The 13617-nt window shown below is 40.8% G+C and overlaps 1 protein-coding gene across 3 annotated transcripts; it reads left to right on the top strand.

Annotated features, from left to right (window-relative positions):
• The first annotated feature begins 348 nt into the window (after positions 1–348).
• LOC124028400 (ERI1 exoribonuclease 2-like) lies at positions 349–5404 on the top strand. Of its 3 annotated transcripts, XM_046340460.1 has the most exons (3): positions 753–1040; positions 2753–2977; positions 3250–5404. In XM_046340460.1, the coding sequence occupies exons 2-3, from the start codon at positions 2784–2786 to the stop codon at positions 4769–4771; spliced, it is 1716 nt and encodes a 571-aa protein (XP_046196416.1). In that variant the 5' UTR covers positions 753–1040; positions 2753–2783; the 3' UTR covers positions 4772–5404. The 3 variants fall into 3 exon arrangements, with proteins under 3 accessions (XP_046196414.1, XP_046196416.1, XP_046196415.1); XM_046340458.1 differs by having other exon boundaries at positions 349–858; positions 2753–5402; XM_046340459.1 differs by having other exon boundaries at positions 2753–5401.
• Positions 5405–13617: the final 8213 nt, after the last annotated feature.

Genomic DNA, 13617 nt, shown 5'->3' with positions numbered 1-13617 from the left:
TAGCTAGCTAGCTATAAGCATTCTCAGCACTAGTTGCTCATAGCTAGCCAGCTATAAGCATTCTCAGCACTAGTGGCTGGCTAGCTAGCTATAAGCATTCTCGGCACTATTGGCTGGCTAGCTAGCTATAAGCATTCTCGGCACTATTGGCTGCTAGCTAGCTAGCCACATTCTCAGCACAAGTTGCTCATAGCTCTTAGCTAGCACTAGTGGCAGGCTAGCTAAGTATTAGCATTCTCAGCACTAGTGGCAGGCTAGCTAGCTAGCCGCATTCTCAGCACTAGTTGCTCATAGCTAGCTATTATCATTCTCAGCACTAGTGGCTGGCTAGCTAAGTATTAACATTCTCAGCACTAGTGGCTGGCTAGCTAAGTATTAGCATTCTCAGCACTAGTGGCTGGCTAGCTAGCTATGAGCATTCTCAGCACAAGTTGCTCATAGCTCTTAGCTAGCACTAGTGGCAGGCTAGCTAAGTATTAGCATTCTCAGCACTAGTGGCAGGCTAGCTATTAGCATTCTCAGCACTAGTGGCTGGCTAGCTAAGTATTAGCATTCTAAGCACTAGTCATTTAATAACATTAGGATCGAAACACACACAACTCCAGTCATCATTGTCAGTTACTGTGAATAATATACATATTGTTTGAAGGTCTGGATGAAGCCCATAAGTTACAATGAATAATATTCATATAAAACAACGTGAATATTTCACTTAAGCATTTTTGAAAATCTAGACACACAAATATTTTTTGTTGAATGTTATTTGCAGGTCTGGATGATGCCCGTAACACTGCTCACCTGGCCTGGAGGATGATGAGGGATGGCTCTGTGATGAAGATTACACGCAGTCTGGAGAGGGTGAGTGGCTCCCTGACAAACCCCCACTCCTACACCCCCAGTACTAACAACCCCACCGTGCTGACGACCCCTGGACTACTGTACTACGCCCCTAAAGACTCACCCAGTGGCGAACTACATCGAACCCTTGGATTTCTGTCAACACCCCAGAACACCCACTCCTCCCATAAAGACTTACGCAGGTGACCCCCCCCACCCTCCGTTCCATACACACCTGGGTTGTATTCATTAGTGCAAACCGTAGTGAAACATTTTGCCATGTAAAAGGTTTTGCAATGATTAGTTTCTTATTGGAGTCCTTGTTTCGGGTCAGTTCTTTCATTTAGTTTCTAGTGAATATTACTCGGTCTCCTCTGTTTACTGGTCTGACTATCCAAATGCTTTTGGGATTTGGGCCTCGTGGCGCGGCGGTCTCAGGCACTGCATCGCTGACCATCCTACCAATCCTCGACTTCGGCGATGTCATTTACAAAATAACCTCCAATACCCTACTCAACAAATTGGATGCAGTCTATCACAGTGCAATCTGTTTTGTCACCAAAGCCCCATATACTACCCACCATTGCGACCTGTACGCTCTCGTTGGCTGGCCCTCGCTTCATACTCGTCGCCAAACCCACTGGCTCCATGTCATCTACAAGACCCTGCTAGGTAAAGTCCCCCCCTTATCTCAGCTCGCTGAGTCACCATAGCATCACCCACCTGTAGCACGCCCTCCAGCAGGCATATCTCTCTGGTCACCCCCAAAACCAATTCTTTCTTTGGCCGCCTCTCCTTCCAGTTCTCTGCTGCCAGTGACTGGAACAAACTACAAAAATCTCTGAAACTGGAAACACTTATCTCCCTCACTAGCTTTAAGCACCAACTGTCAGAGCAGCTCACAGATGACTCACCTGTACATAGCCCACCTATAATTTAGCCCAAACAGCTATCTCTTTCCCTATTTTATTTATTTTGCTCCTTTGCACCCCATTATTTGTATTTCTACTTTGCACATTCTTCCACTGCAAATCTACCATTCCAGTGTTTTACTTGCTATTGCTATTGTATTTACTTTGCCACCATGGCCTTTTTTGCCTTTACCTCCCTTATCTCACCTCATTTGCCCACATCGTATATATACTTGTTTATACTGTATTATTGACTGTATGTTTGTTTTACTCCATGTGTAACTCTGTGTCGTTGTATGTGTCGAACTGCTTTGCTTTATCTTGGCCAGGTCACAATTGTAAATGAGAACTTGTTCTTGACTGGCCTACCTGGTTAAATAAAGGTGTTCTCAACTAGCCTACCTGGTTAAATAAAGGTGTTCTCAACTGGCCTACCTGGTTAAATAAAGGTGTTCTCAACTGGCCACCTGGTTAAATAAAGGTGTTCTCAACTAGCCTACCTGGTTAAATAAAGGTGTTCTCAACTAGCCTACCTGCTTAAATAAAGGTGTTCTCAACTGGCCACCTGGTTAAATAAAGGTGAAATAAATGAAATAAAAATCGCAGTGTTAAAGGTGTCACTACAGACATGGGTTCGATCCCAGGCTGTTTCACAACCGGTCATGATCGGGAGTTCCATAGGGCAGCGCACAATTGGTTTGGCTGTGGGGGGGGCTTTACTTTGCTCATCGCACTCTAGTGACTCCTTGTGGCGGGCCGGGCGCCTATATTCTGACCTCGGTCGTCAGTTGATGTGGTTGGCTTCTGGGTTAAGTGGGCGGGTGCTAAGAAGCGGGGGTCGGTGGGTCATGCTTTGGAGGACGCATGACTCGACCTTCGCCTCCCGAGCCCGTTGGGGAGCTTCAGCGACGAGACAAGATCGTAATCACAAAAATGGGGAGGAAAAGGAAAGAAAAATAAGAAATTATAATGTATTGATTTATTTTACTTTGTTTACCTCTTAGGCACCTTTGAAGACCAAACCCCTGTTTGGAAATGGGAACGTGCCAGGGGATGGTTGTCCTGGCAACAAGAGGGATAACAAAACCACTTTCAAAAACCCCTCCAAGACGACAGAGAGCGGCGGCGGCGGCCATCTTGAAAATCGACCCAACAGCAAGCCAGTTAGCAACACGGACGTTGTTGAGACACGACCCAAGCCTTCAGACAACATGGTTCCCAACACAGAGGTGAACTCCAACTTAACTGCTGAACCTGTTCAGTATCAGAGTATTGTCTCACCAAAGACCCTTCTCAATGGTGTGACCACTCCAATGTGTGGTGGTGGTGGTGGTTGTAGCAGAACAGGTAGAATAGAACCAAAGACCCTTCTCAATGGTGTGACCACTCCAATGTGTGGTGGTGGTGGTGGTTGTAGCAGAACAGGTAGAATAGGAGCCATACGGTCCGTCTCCTCTCCTATGACTTTCAATATCCCCTCTCCTCATCACTACAACAACAGCCTCGTTCTGGTCTCCACCACTGTGAATTGCATTACCCATCTAGCCCAGCCAGACCTGACACATGACCCGGAAACAGGAAGTATGGAGGAGGACGTGCCTATCTCGTGCGGTTCGTATGACGACGTCGTATTGGAGGAGGACTGGGATGTCACGGTTGGTGACGAGGCTTCTGTTGCTGATGTGTACACAGAGAACCTGAGGTTTGAGGTGGATGATAACTCGGTTTATGGGAGAACCTTGCTGTGTCCAAGCCCAGTACATTCAAATCCTGGTAGAGGTCCAACCAACAGTAGGCCGAGGTCCAATACCACCAACACGCCCTGCCAACATCTGACCAGCCTGGTACACAAGACCGATACTAGAACATCCTCCAGTAACTTGGTGTCTTTCAAGGCTGGGACAACAAGGACCTACAACACTTCTGCACCCAACAGTCTGTCCACTTCCTCTTTTGTCACACCCAGACCTGTTACCCCTGGCTCAAACCTCTCAGATACACGGTCAAGACTGAACACGGAAACGTCAAACTCCTTTGTGATCGAGAAGAACAACAAGAACGACTCGAGAACATCCTCCAGTTCTGCAAAAGCTGCGACAACGAGGATATACAACACCTCTGGGTCAAATAGTTCATGTAGTTTCTCCTTCGACAAACCCAGACCTGTTACCCATGATTCCAACCGCTCAGCTACACGGTCAAGACCGCAAACGGCAACATGGAACAACTCCTTTGTGATCTACAAGGACAAGCCGAGAGCCTCAAATACCACTTCCACATCCAATACCTCAACAGCATCCAATACCTCAACAGCATTCAATACCTCAACAGCATTCAATCATTCCTTTGTCAAACCCAGACCAGGCCTCCAGAACTCCAACCTCCATGCTACACGGTCACGACCTCTCACAACAAAAAACCCTGGTAACTCCTTCGCACCCATGTCCTCTACTACAAACCTTCCCAATCCTTCCGTCACTAGACCCAAACCAGTTACCGCCAGCAGTGACTCTAACCTCTCTGCTTCAAAGACACCAAACGGCTCTGCATCCAGTCTCTCCTTTGCCAGGCCCGGCCCTGTCGTCCATCACCCCGACCCGTCGACTTCACGTTCAAGGCTGCACTCGGAGACGCCAAACACATCTTTCACGATCCACAAGTACTCCTCTTGCCTCTCCTCTGTCGCTCGTCCTTCTGTCGGTGGATCGTTCTCCGTCCTCTCCTCGTCCGTTAACCGCTCCTCGCTCCCGCCGACCCGCAGCACCAAGATCACGGCCCCGCTGTGCGACTGCGGGCGGCGAGCCAAGCGTCTAACGGTGTGTAACGGCGGTCCGAACCAAGGCCGAGCGTTCTACTGCTGCACGGTGCGTAAACACGGCCCCGGGGGGACCAGGAAGGGATGTGAGTTATTTAAGTGGGAGTCTGCTCTCCTCCAGGCTAAATCACCAGCCTCCGCTGCCAACTCCATCGCTCTGCGTTTTGGTCTCAACTCCAGTGTTGTTCGTCCCCCTGTCGTCGTCTAGGACGAGATATCAGTTGGCTTGAGGTCATAAGGAAATGCTATTGAGAGTCTCCCTCTCATCCAATGGGTTTGGAGAGGACATAAGAAATCAAGGAAATGCAATTGAGATTCTCCTCACAAAGGTGTCATATTTTAAACTGTACTTTATGTATGATGCGTTGTTGTATTTTTTTTGTATATGATTTATGTCCGCATACTAAATCTGGTGCATTCATTGACCAATATCCTGTACAGTTTCTAAATAGAATTTTATCTTCCATAATGTGAGATGACATGATGTCATAATGAAATGTAAAGTACCTTTTTTAGGTCGGCACTGTCATAATAAAAGATGTCATGAACTGTATTTACATGGGTTCTATTGTTGTAAATTTAACAGTTGAGGTCGGAACCAAAATGGACATTTTATAAAAATGTTTTGTGTTCTGACATAAGGACAGAATTGCAAATGGTCCCTCTTGCCGCCAATATTTTACATGCGCAACAATAGTGAAATCGGCAGTTCGTCTTCAAAATGAACTGTGAATTATGAGTGAGAAAGTTAGTGGGTCAAAGATCTAACCCCCCCAAGACATGCTAATCTCTCCTGTTATTGTAATGGTGAGAGGTTAGCATGTCTTGGGGTTATGATATATATAATGCTAACCTCTCCTGTTATTGTAATGGTGAGAGGTTAGCATGTCTTGGGGTTATGATATATATAATGCTAACCTCTCCTGTTATTGTAATGGTGAGAGGTTAGCATGTCTTGGGGGCATGATATATATAATGCTAACCTCTCCTGTTATTGTAATGGTGAGAAGTTAGCATGTCTTGGGGTTATGATATATGATGCTAACCTCCCCTGTTATTGTAATGGTGACAGGTTAGCATGTCTTGGGGTTATGATATATGATGCTAACCTCCCCTGTTATTGTAATGGTGACAGGTTAGCATGTCTTGGGGTTATGATATTAAATGCTAACCTCCCCTGTTATTGTAATGGTGAGAGGTTAGCATGTCTTGGAGGTATGATATTAAATGCTAACCTCCCCTGTTATTGTAATGGTGAGAGGTTAGCATGTCTTGGGGTTATGATATTAAATGCTAACCTCCCCTGTTATTGTAATGGTGAGAGGTTAGCATGTCTTGAGGGTATGATGCTAACCTCCCCTGTTATTGTAATGGTGAGAGATTAGCATGTCTTGAGGGTATGATGCTAACCTCCCCTGTTATTGTAATGGTGAGAGATTAGCATGTCTTGAGGGTATGATGCTAACCTCCCCTGTTATTGTAATGGTGAGAGGTTAGCGTGTCTTGAGGGTATGATGCTAACCTCCCCTGTTATTGTAATGGTGAGAGGTTAGCATGTCTTGAGGGTATGATGCTAACCTCCCCTGTTATTGTAATGGTGAGAGGTTAGCATGTCTTGAGGGTATGATGCTAACCTCCCCTGTTATTGTAATGGTGAGAGGTTAGCATGTCTTGAGGGTATGATCTTTGACCCTCTTAACTTTCTCACTCATTATTCACAATTCATTCAGGATTATCTGTAACCATGGTAGCATCCACATTCATGTGAAAGTGTTTCTTTTTTTGTGACTCAAATGACACACTACGCTATTTACCATTAATTCATTAGAACAAGGCATGAGGAGGTAGACGAATGATTACAATTTTGCAGATTAACACTTGAGTGATAAATGATCATGTACAGGTAGAGATATTGGTGTGCAAAAGAGCAGAAAAGTAAATGAATAAAAACATTATGGGGATGAGGTAGGTAAAAATGGGTTGGCTATTTGCCAATAGACTATGTACAGCTGCAGCGATCGGTTAGCTGCTCAGATAGCAGATGTTTGAAGTTGGTGAGGGAGATAAAAGTCTCCAACTTCAGCGATTTTTTTGCAGTTCGTTCCAGTCACAGGCAGCAGAGAACTGGAACGAAAGGTGGCCAAATGAGGTGTTGGCTTTAGGGATGATCAGTGAGATACACCTGCTGGAGCGCGTGCTACGGATGGGTGTTGCCATCGTGACCAGTGAACTGAGATAAGGCGGAGCTTTAACTAGCATGGACTTGTAGATTACCTGGAGCCAGTCATGGTGGACTGAGGTCTATAGGCCCAGAAAGGAAGTACTCAGTAGGGTCTGTAGATTCTATATATATGGTGTTATGTCATGGTGGACTGAGGTCTATAGGCCCAGAAAGGAAGTACTCAGTAGGGTCTGTAGAATCTATATATATGGTGTTATGTCATGGTGGACTGAGGTCTATAGGCCCAGAAACACTTTCTACTCCACCCACTCCATTGGTCCCAATGCAATAGACTATAGGCCTATAAATTACACATTGGCTTATAGAGAAAAATTATTCCACGTGCCGAAGTAAAAGTGCAGATTACTTAGTAGGGTCTGTAGAATCAATGTGACTCAGTTGGTAGAGCATGGTGCTTGCAACGCCAGGGTTGTGGGTTCGATTCCCACAGGGGACCAGTAGCCTATGGTTATGTATGCGTCTCCTAAATGACTCTCTACCCTAAGTCTCTCTGGATGAGAGCGTCTCCTAAATGACTCACTACCCCAAGTCTCTCTGGATAAGAGCGTCTCCTAAATGACTCACTACCCCAAGTCTCTCCTAAATGACTCATTACCCCAGGTCTCTCCTAAATGACTCATTACCCCAAGTCTCTCCTAAATGACTCATTACCCCAAGTCTCTCCTAAATGACTCATTACCCCAGGTCTCTCCTAAATGACTCGTTACCCCAAGTCTCTCTGAATGAGAGTCTCTCCTAAATGACTCACTACCCCAAGTCTCTCTGGATGAGAGTCTCTCCTAAATGACTCACTACCCCAAGTCTCTCCCAAATGACTCACTACCCCAAGTCTCTCTGGATGAGAGTCTCTCCTAAATGACTCACTACCCCAAGTCTCTCCTAAATGACTCATTACCCCAAGTCTCTCCTAAATGACTCATTACCCCAGGTCTCTCCTAAATGACTCGTTACCCCAAGTCTCTCTGAATGAGAGTCTCTCCTAAATGACTCACTACCCCAAGTCTCTGGATGAGTCTCTCCTAAATGACTCACTACCCCAAGTCTCTCCTAAATGACTCACTACCCCAAGTCTCTCTGGATGAGAGTCTCTCCTAAATGACTCACTACCCCAAGTCTCTCCTAAATGACTCACTACCCCAGCGTCTCCTAAATGACTCACTACCCCAAGTCTCTCCTAAATGACTCACTACCCCAAGTCTCTCTGGATGACAGTGTCTGCTAAATGACTATTATGTAAATGATACATGCCTACAGTGTATTGCATTGGTACCAAGTGGGTGGGGTAGAAAGTGCTGCTGGGTATTGAGACCACAGTCCCACAAGAAATAACACCATATACAGATTCTACAGGCCCTATACAGTAATATTTACAGACTCTATGCAGTAATATATACAGTAATATATATAGACCCTATACAGTAATATATATAGACCCTATACAGTAATATATATAGACCCTATACAGTAATATATATAGACCCTATACAGTAATCTACACAGACCCTATACAGTAATATATACAGACCCTATACAGTAATATATATAGACCCTACCTATACAGTAATATATACAGATCCTATACAGTAATATTTACAGTAATATATATAGACCCTATACAGTAATATATACAGACCCTATACAGTAATATATACAGACCCTATGCAGTAATATATACAGTAATATATACAGACCCTATACAGTAATATATACAGACCCTATACAGTAATCTATATAGACCCTATACAGTAATATATACAGACCCTATGCAGTAATATATAGACCCTATACAGTAATATATACAGACCCTATACAGTAATATATACAGACCCTATACAGTAATATATATAGACCCTACCTATACAGTAATATATACAGATCCTATACAGTAATATTTACAGTAATATATACAGACCCTATACAGTAATATATACAGACCCTATACAGTAATATATATAGACCCTATACAGTAATATATATATAGACCCTATACAGTAATCTATACAGACCCTATACAGTAATATATATAGACCCTATACAGTAATATATACAGACCCTATGCAGTAATATATACAGACCCTATACAGTAATCTATACAGACCCTATACAGTAATCTATATAGACCCTATACAGTAATCTATATAGACCCTATACAGTAATATATATAGACCCTATACAGTAATATATACAGACCCTATACAGTAATATATACAGACCCTATACAGTAATATATACAGACCCTATACAGTAATATTTACAGTAATATATATAGACCCTACCTATACAGTAATATATACAGACCCCATACAGTAATATTTACAGTAATATATATAGACCCTACCTATACAGTAATATATATAGACCCTACCTATACAGTAATATATATAGACCCTACCTATACAGTAATATATACAGACCCTATACAGTAATATATACAGACCCTATACAGTAATATATATAGACCCTATATAGTCATATATATAGACCCTACCTATACAGTAATATATATAGACCCTACCTATACAGTAATATATACAGACCCTATACAGTAATATATACAGACCCTATACAGTAATATATATAGACCCTACCTATACAGTAATATATACAGACCCTATACAGTAATATTTACAGACCCTATACAGTAATATATACAAACCCTATACAGTAATATATATAGACCCTATACAGTAATATATATAGACCCTACCTATACAGTAATATATACAGATCCTATACAGTAATATTTACAGTAATATATACAGACCCTATACAGTAATATATACAGACCCTATACAGTAATATATACAGACCCTATACAGTAATATATACAGACCCTATACAGTAATATATATAGACCCTATACAGTAATATATATAGACCCTATACAGTAATATATACAGACCCTATACAGTAATATATATAAACCCTATACAGTAATATATATAGACCCTATACAGCAATATATACAGACCCTATACAGTAATATATATATAGACCCTATACAGTAATATATACAGACCCTATACAGTAATATATACAGACCCTATACAGTAATATATATAAACCCTATACAGTAATATATATAAACCCTATACAGTAATATATATAGACCCTATACAGTAATATATACAGACCCTATACAGTAATCTATATAGACCCTACAAAGTAATATATACAGACCCTATACAGTAATATATATAAACCCTATACAGTAATATATATAGACCCTATACAGTAATATATATAGACCCTATACAGTAATATATATAGACCCTATACAGTAATATATATAAACCCTATACAGTAATATATATAGACCCTATACAGTAATATATACAGACCCTATACAGTAATATATATAAACCCTATACAGTAATATATACAGACCCTATACAGTAATATATACAGACCCTATACAGTAATATATATAGACCCTATACAGTAATATATATAGACCCTATACAGTAATATATATAGACCCTATACAGTAATATATATAGACCCTATACAGTAATATATACAGACCCTATACAGTAATATATATAGACCCTATACAGTAATATATATAGACCCTATATAGACAGTAATATATACAGACCCTATACAGTAATATATATAGACCCTATACAGTAATATATATAGACCCTATACAGTAATATATATAGACCCTATACAGTAATATATATAGACCCTATACAGTAATATATATAAACCCTATACAGTAATATATATAGACCCTATACAGTAATATATATAGACCCTATACAGTAATATATATAGACCCTATACAGTAATATATATAGACCCTATACAGTAATATATATAGACCCTATACAGTAATATATATAGACCCTATACAGTAATATATATATAGACCCTATACAGTAATATATATAAACCCTATACAGTAATATATATAGACCCTATACAGTAATATATATAGACCCTATACAGTAATATATATAGACCCTATACAGTAATATATATAGACCCTATACAGTAATATATACAGACCCTATACAGTAATATATATAAACCCTATACAGTAATATATATAGACCCTATACAGTAATATATATAGACCCTATACAGTAATATATACAGACCCTATACAGTAATATATACAGACCCTATACAGTAATATATATAGACCCTATACAGTAATATATACAGACCCTATACAGTAATATATACAGACCCTATACAGTAATATATACAGACCCTACCTATACAGTAATATATATAGACCCTACCTATACAGTAATATATATAGACCCTATACAGTAATATATATAGACCCTATACAGTAATATATATAGACCCTATACAGTAATATATACAGACCCTATACAGTAATATATACAGACCCTATACAGTAATATATACAGACCCTATACAGTAATATATACAGACCCTATACAGTAATATATACAGACCCCCTATACAGTAATATATATAGACCCTACCTATACAGTAATATATATAGACCCTATACAGTAATATATATAGACCCTATACAGTAATATATATAGACCCTATACATTAATATATACAGACCCTATACAGTAATATATACAGACCCTATACAGTAATATATACAGACCCTATACAGTAATATATATAGACCCTATACAGTAATATATACAGACCCTATACAGTAATATATATAGACCCTATACAGTAATATATACAGACCCTATACAGTAATATATATAGACCCTATACAGTAATATATATAGACCCTATACAGTAATATATACAGACCCTATACAGTAATATATATAGACCCTATACAGTAATATATATAGACCCTATACAGTAATATATGCAGTAGTCCCAACCCTAGTTCTACTTCCACACACAATTGTTTTTTTTCTCTCTATATAAACCAATTTGTAATTTTATATGCCTTCAATATATTCCAGTGAATGGAATGGGTGGGGTAGAAAGTGCTGCTGGGTATTTAGACCACAGACCCATAAGAAATAACACCATATACAGATTATACAGACCCTACAGAGTAATCATCTACAGACCTTACAGAGTATTCCCAACCCCACATTTATCTCAGCACATAGAATTGTTTTTTTCTCTACAGCCCAAAATTGTGACTATACCAATCTTAACATTGTATTTTTTGATGGGGGTTTTACATGGTTTTTGAAGCATGTTTTGTAATTGTTTCCTTGCATTTGTTTGTAAATCACACAAAAAATGGACATTGATTTAACATCTTATATTTTAATGTTTTTGAATGAATTCTACACATTGCAGTGTTTTGAAATGCGGGCTTTTATTTTGAATACTAGTCAGAATAGCGTTTTTGAGAGCTGAAGACCATTATGATAGCCGTCATTTTGGCCTTAAAATATACTATTTGGTTTGTTGTTAAACACACCATCATTTGTCCTGGTCTTTAACTTGTCTCGAAGTGTCCCTTATCCCGTCTTTCACATCCTTCACTATAGAATCCCGGAGTCTTCCGGCTTTTCGCCCCATCTCCCCGGCGTTTTGAGGCAGTCCCGACGCCTCATGTCGTATCTGGCGAACTGTTTTGAACTTCAGCAGTTTGGTGGTCGCTTCTTTTCCGGCAATTTTTGCCTTCATCAAGGCATAAGCGGTGAGCTGTGCGGCCCGTCGTATCGGTCGCAACTCGGCCAGTTTTTCCACCACTTGCGCTTTGTTGAGCAGAGCGGATAGAAGACGCTTGAACACCATGTTACAGCGATCTGTTTTTGGGAACAATACAATATCCTGACTTTGTAATGTATGTACTCGGTAGGTATAGAGGGAAATGAAATGTATACCTGTAAATGCAAGCTACCTTAGCTGTCCCGTTCCGGACTCTGCATTGTTTCTTCTTCGATAGCCCATCTATATGCAATGTGAAAGGTTTTTTAGGTCCGTGTCGCCATCTTGTGTCACGGAGGTCCTGAAACATTAATGAAATAAACTCCAAAGGCTCGTTCCACTAATTCGTTGTCATAAAAAGCAAACGTTCAACTTTAATAAAAAATATTTTCCCATCTGAAGAGGTTACTTAATTTTTTTTAAAGACACAATTAAGTGCCAAATAAAGTAACAGGGTTGACGTCATCTGAAATCAGCCATAAATCCCGTGACGTGAGGGGAAATGGAGGGGCAATTGAACGCAACTCTCCAGGAAGTTTCTTCCCTATAAGGACAGCAGCCTCAGTGAAGGAACGGACATGCAAGTTCACACTGTGTACAGCAACGTACCAGTTAGTGACACAAACCAGAAGGAGATGCAAGCAGAAACAGAACAGGACTCACAACTCACACAGCTGAGGAAAGTCATACAGATCGGATGGCCTGAGGAGAGGAGAAAATGCCCTCACAGCGTCTCAGAATTCTGGAACTATCGTGATGAACTATCACAGATCAACGGAATAATTTTCAAAGGAGAGAAAAATCATTATTCCTACCAGTCTCAGAGAAGAGATTTTGACAAAGATCCATGCTGGACACATGGGCATGGAAAAGTGCAGACAGAGAGCCCGGGACATTTTGTTTTGGCCCAGAATGTGAAAACAAATAGAGGACATTGTTGGTAAATGCGCTATATGTCTTGAACGACGCCCCTCAAACACCAAAGAGCCATATGTTACCTCACTGTATCCCAGACCGACCCTGGCAGGTCGTGAACGACACCCCTCAAACACCAAAGAGCCATATGTTACCTCACTGTATCCCAGACCGACCCTGGCAGGTCATGGCAACCGATCTGTTCACCTGGAACAACGAGGACCACATCGTAACAGTGGACTACTACAGCAGATACCTCAAACTCG

Source organism: Oncorhynchus gorbuscha, unplaced genomic scaffold (assembly GCF_021184085.1).
Source record: "Oncorhynchus gorbuscha isolate QuinsamMale2020 ecotype Even-year unplaced genomic scaffold, OgorEven_v1.0 Un_scaffold_4081, whole genome shotgun sequence".
NCBI lineage: Eukaryota > Metazoa > Chordata > Actinopteri > Salmoniformes > Salmonidae > Oncorhynchus > Oncorhynchus gorbuscha.
The sequence above is the reverse complement of the archived record's forward strand: the minus strand, read 5'-3'. Positions and strand labels throughout refer to the sequence as shown.

What these genes read in the sequence shown, in the direction of transcription:
- LOC124028400 (XM_046340458.1), top strand. Translation starts at nt 757, where the DNA reads ATGTTATTTGCAGGTCTGGATGATGCCCGTAACACTGCTCACCTGGCC. An exon ending in TTACACGCAGTCTGGAGAGG is followed by an intron (nt 859 to 2,752) that starts GTGAGTGGCTCC and finishes TTTACCTCTTAG; the next exon opens with GCACCTTTGAAGACCAAACC.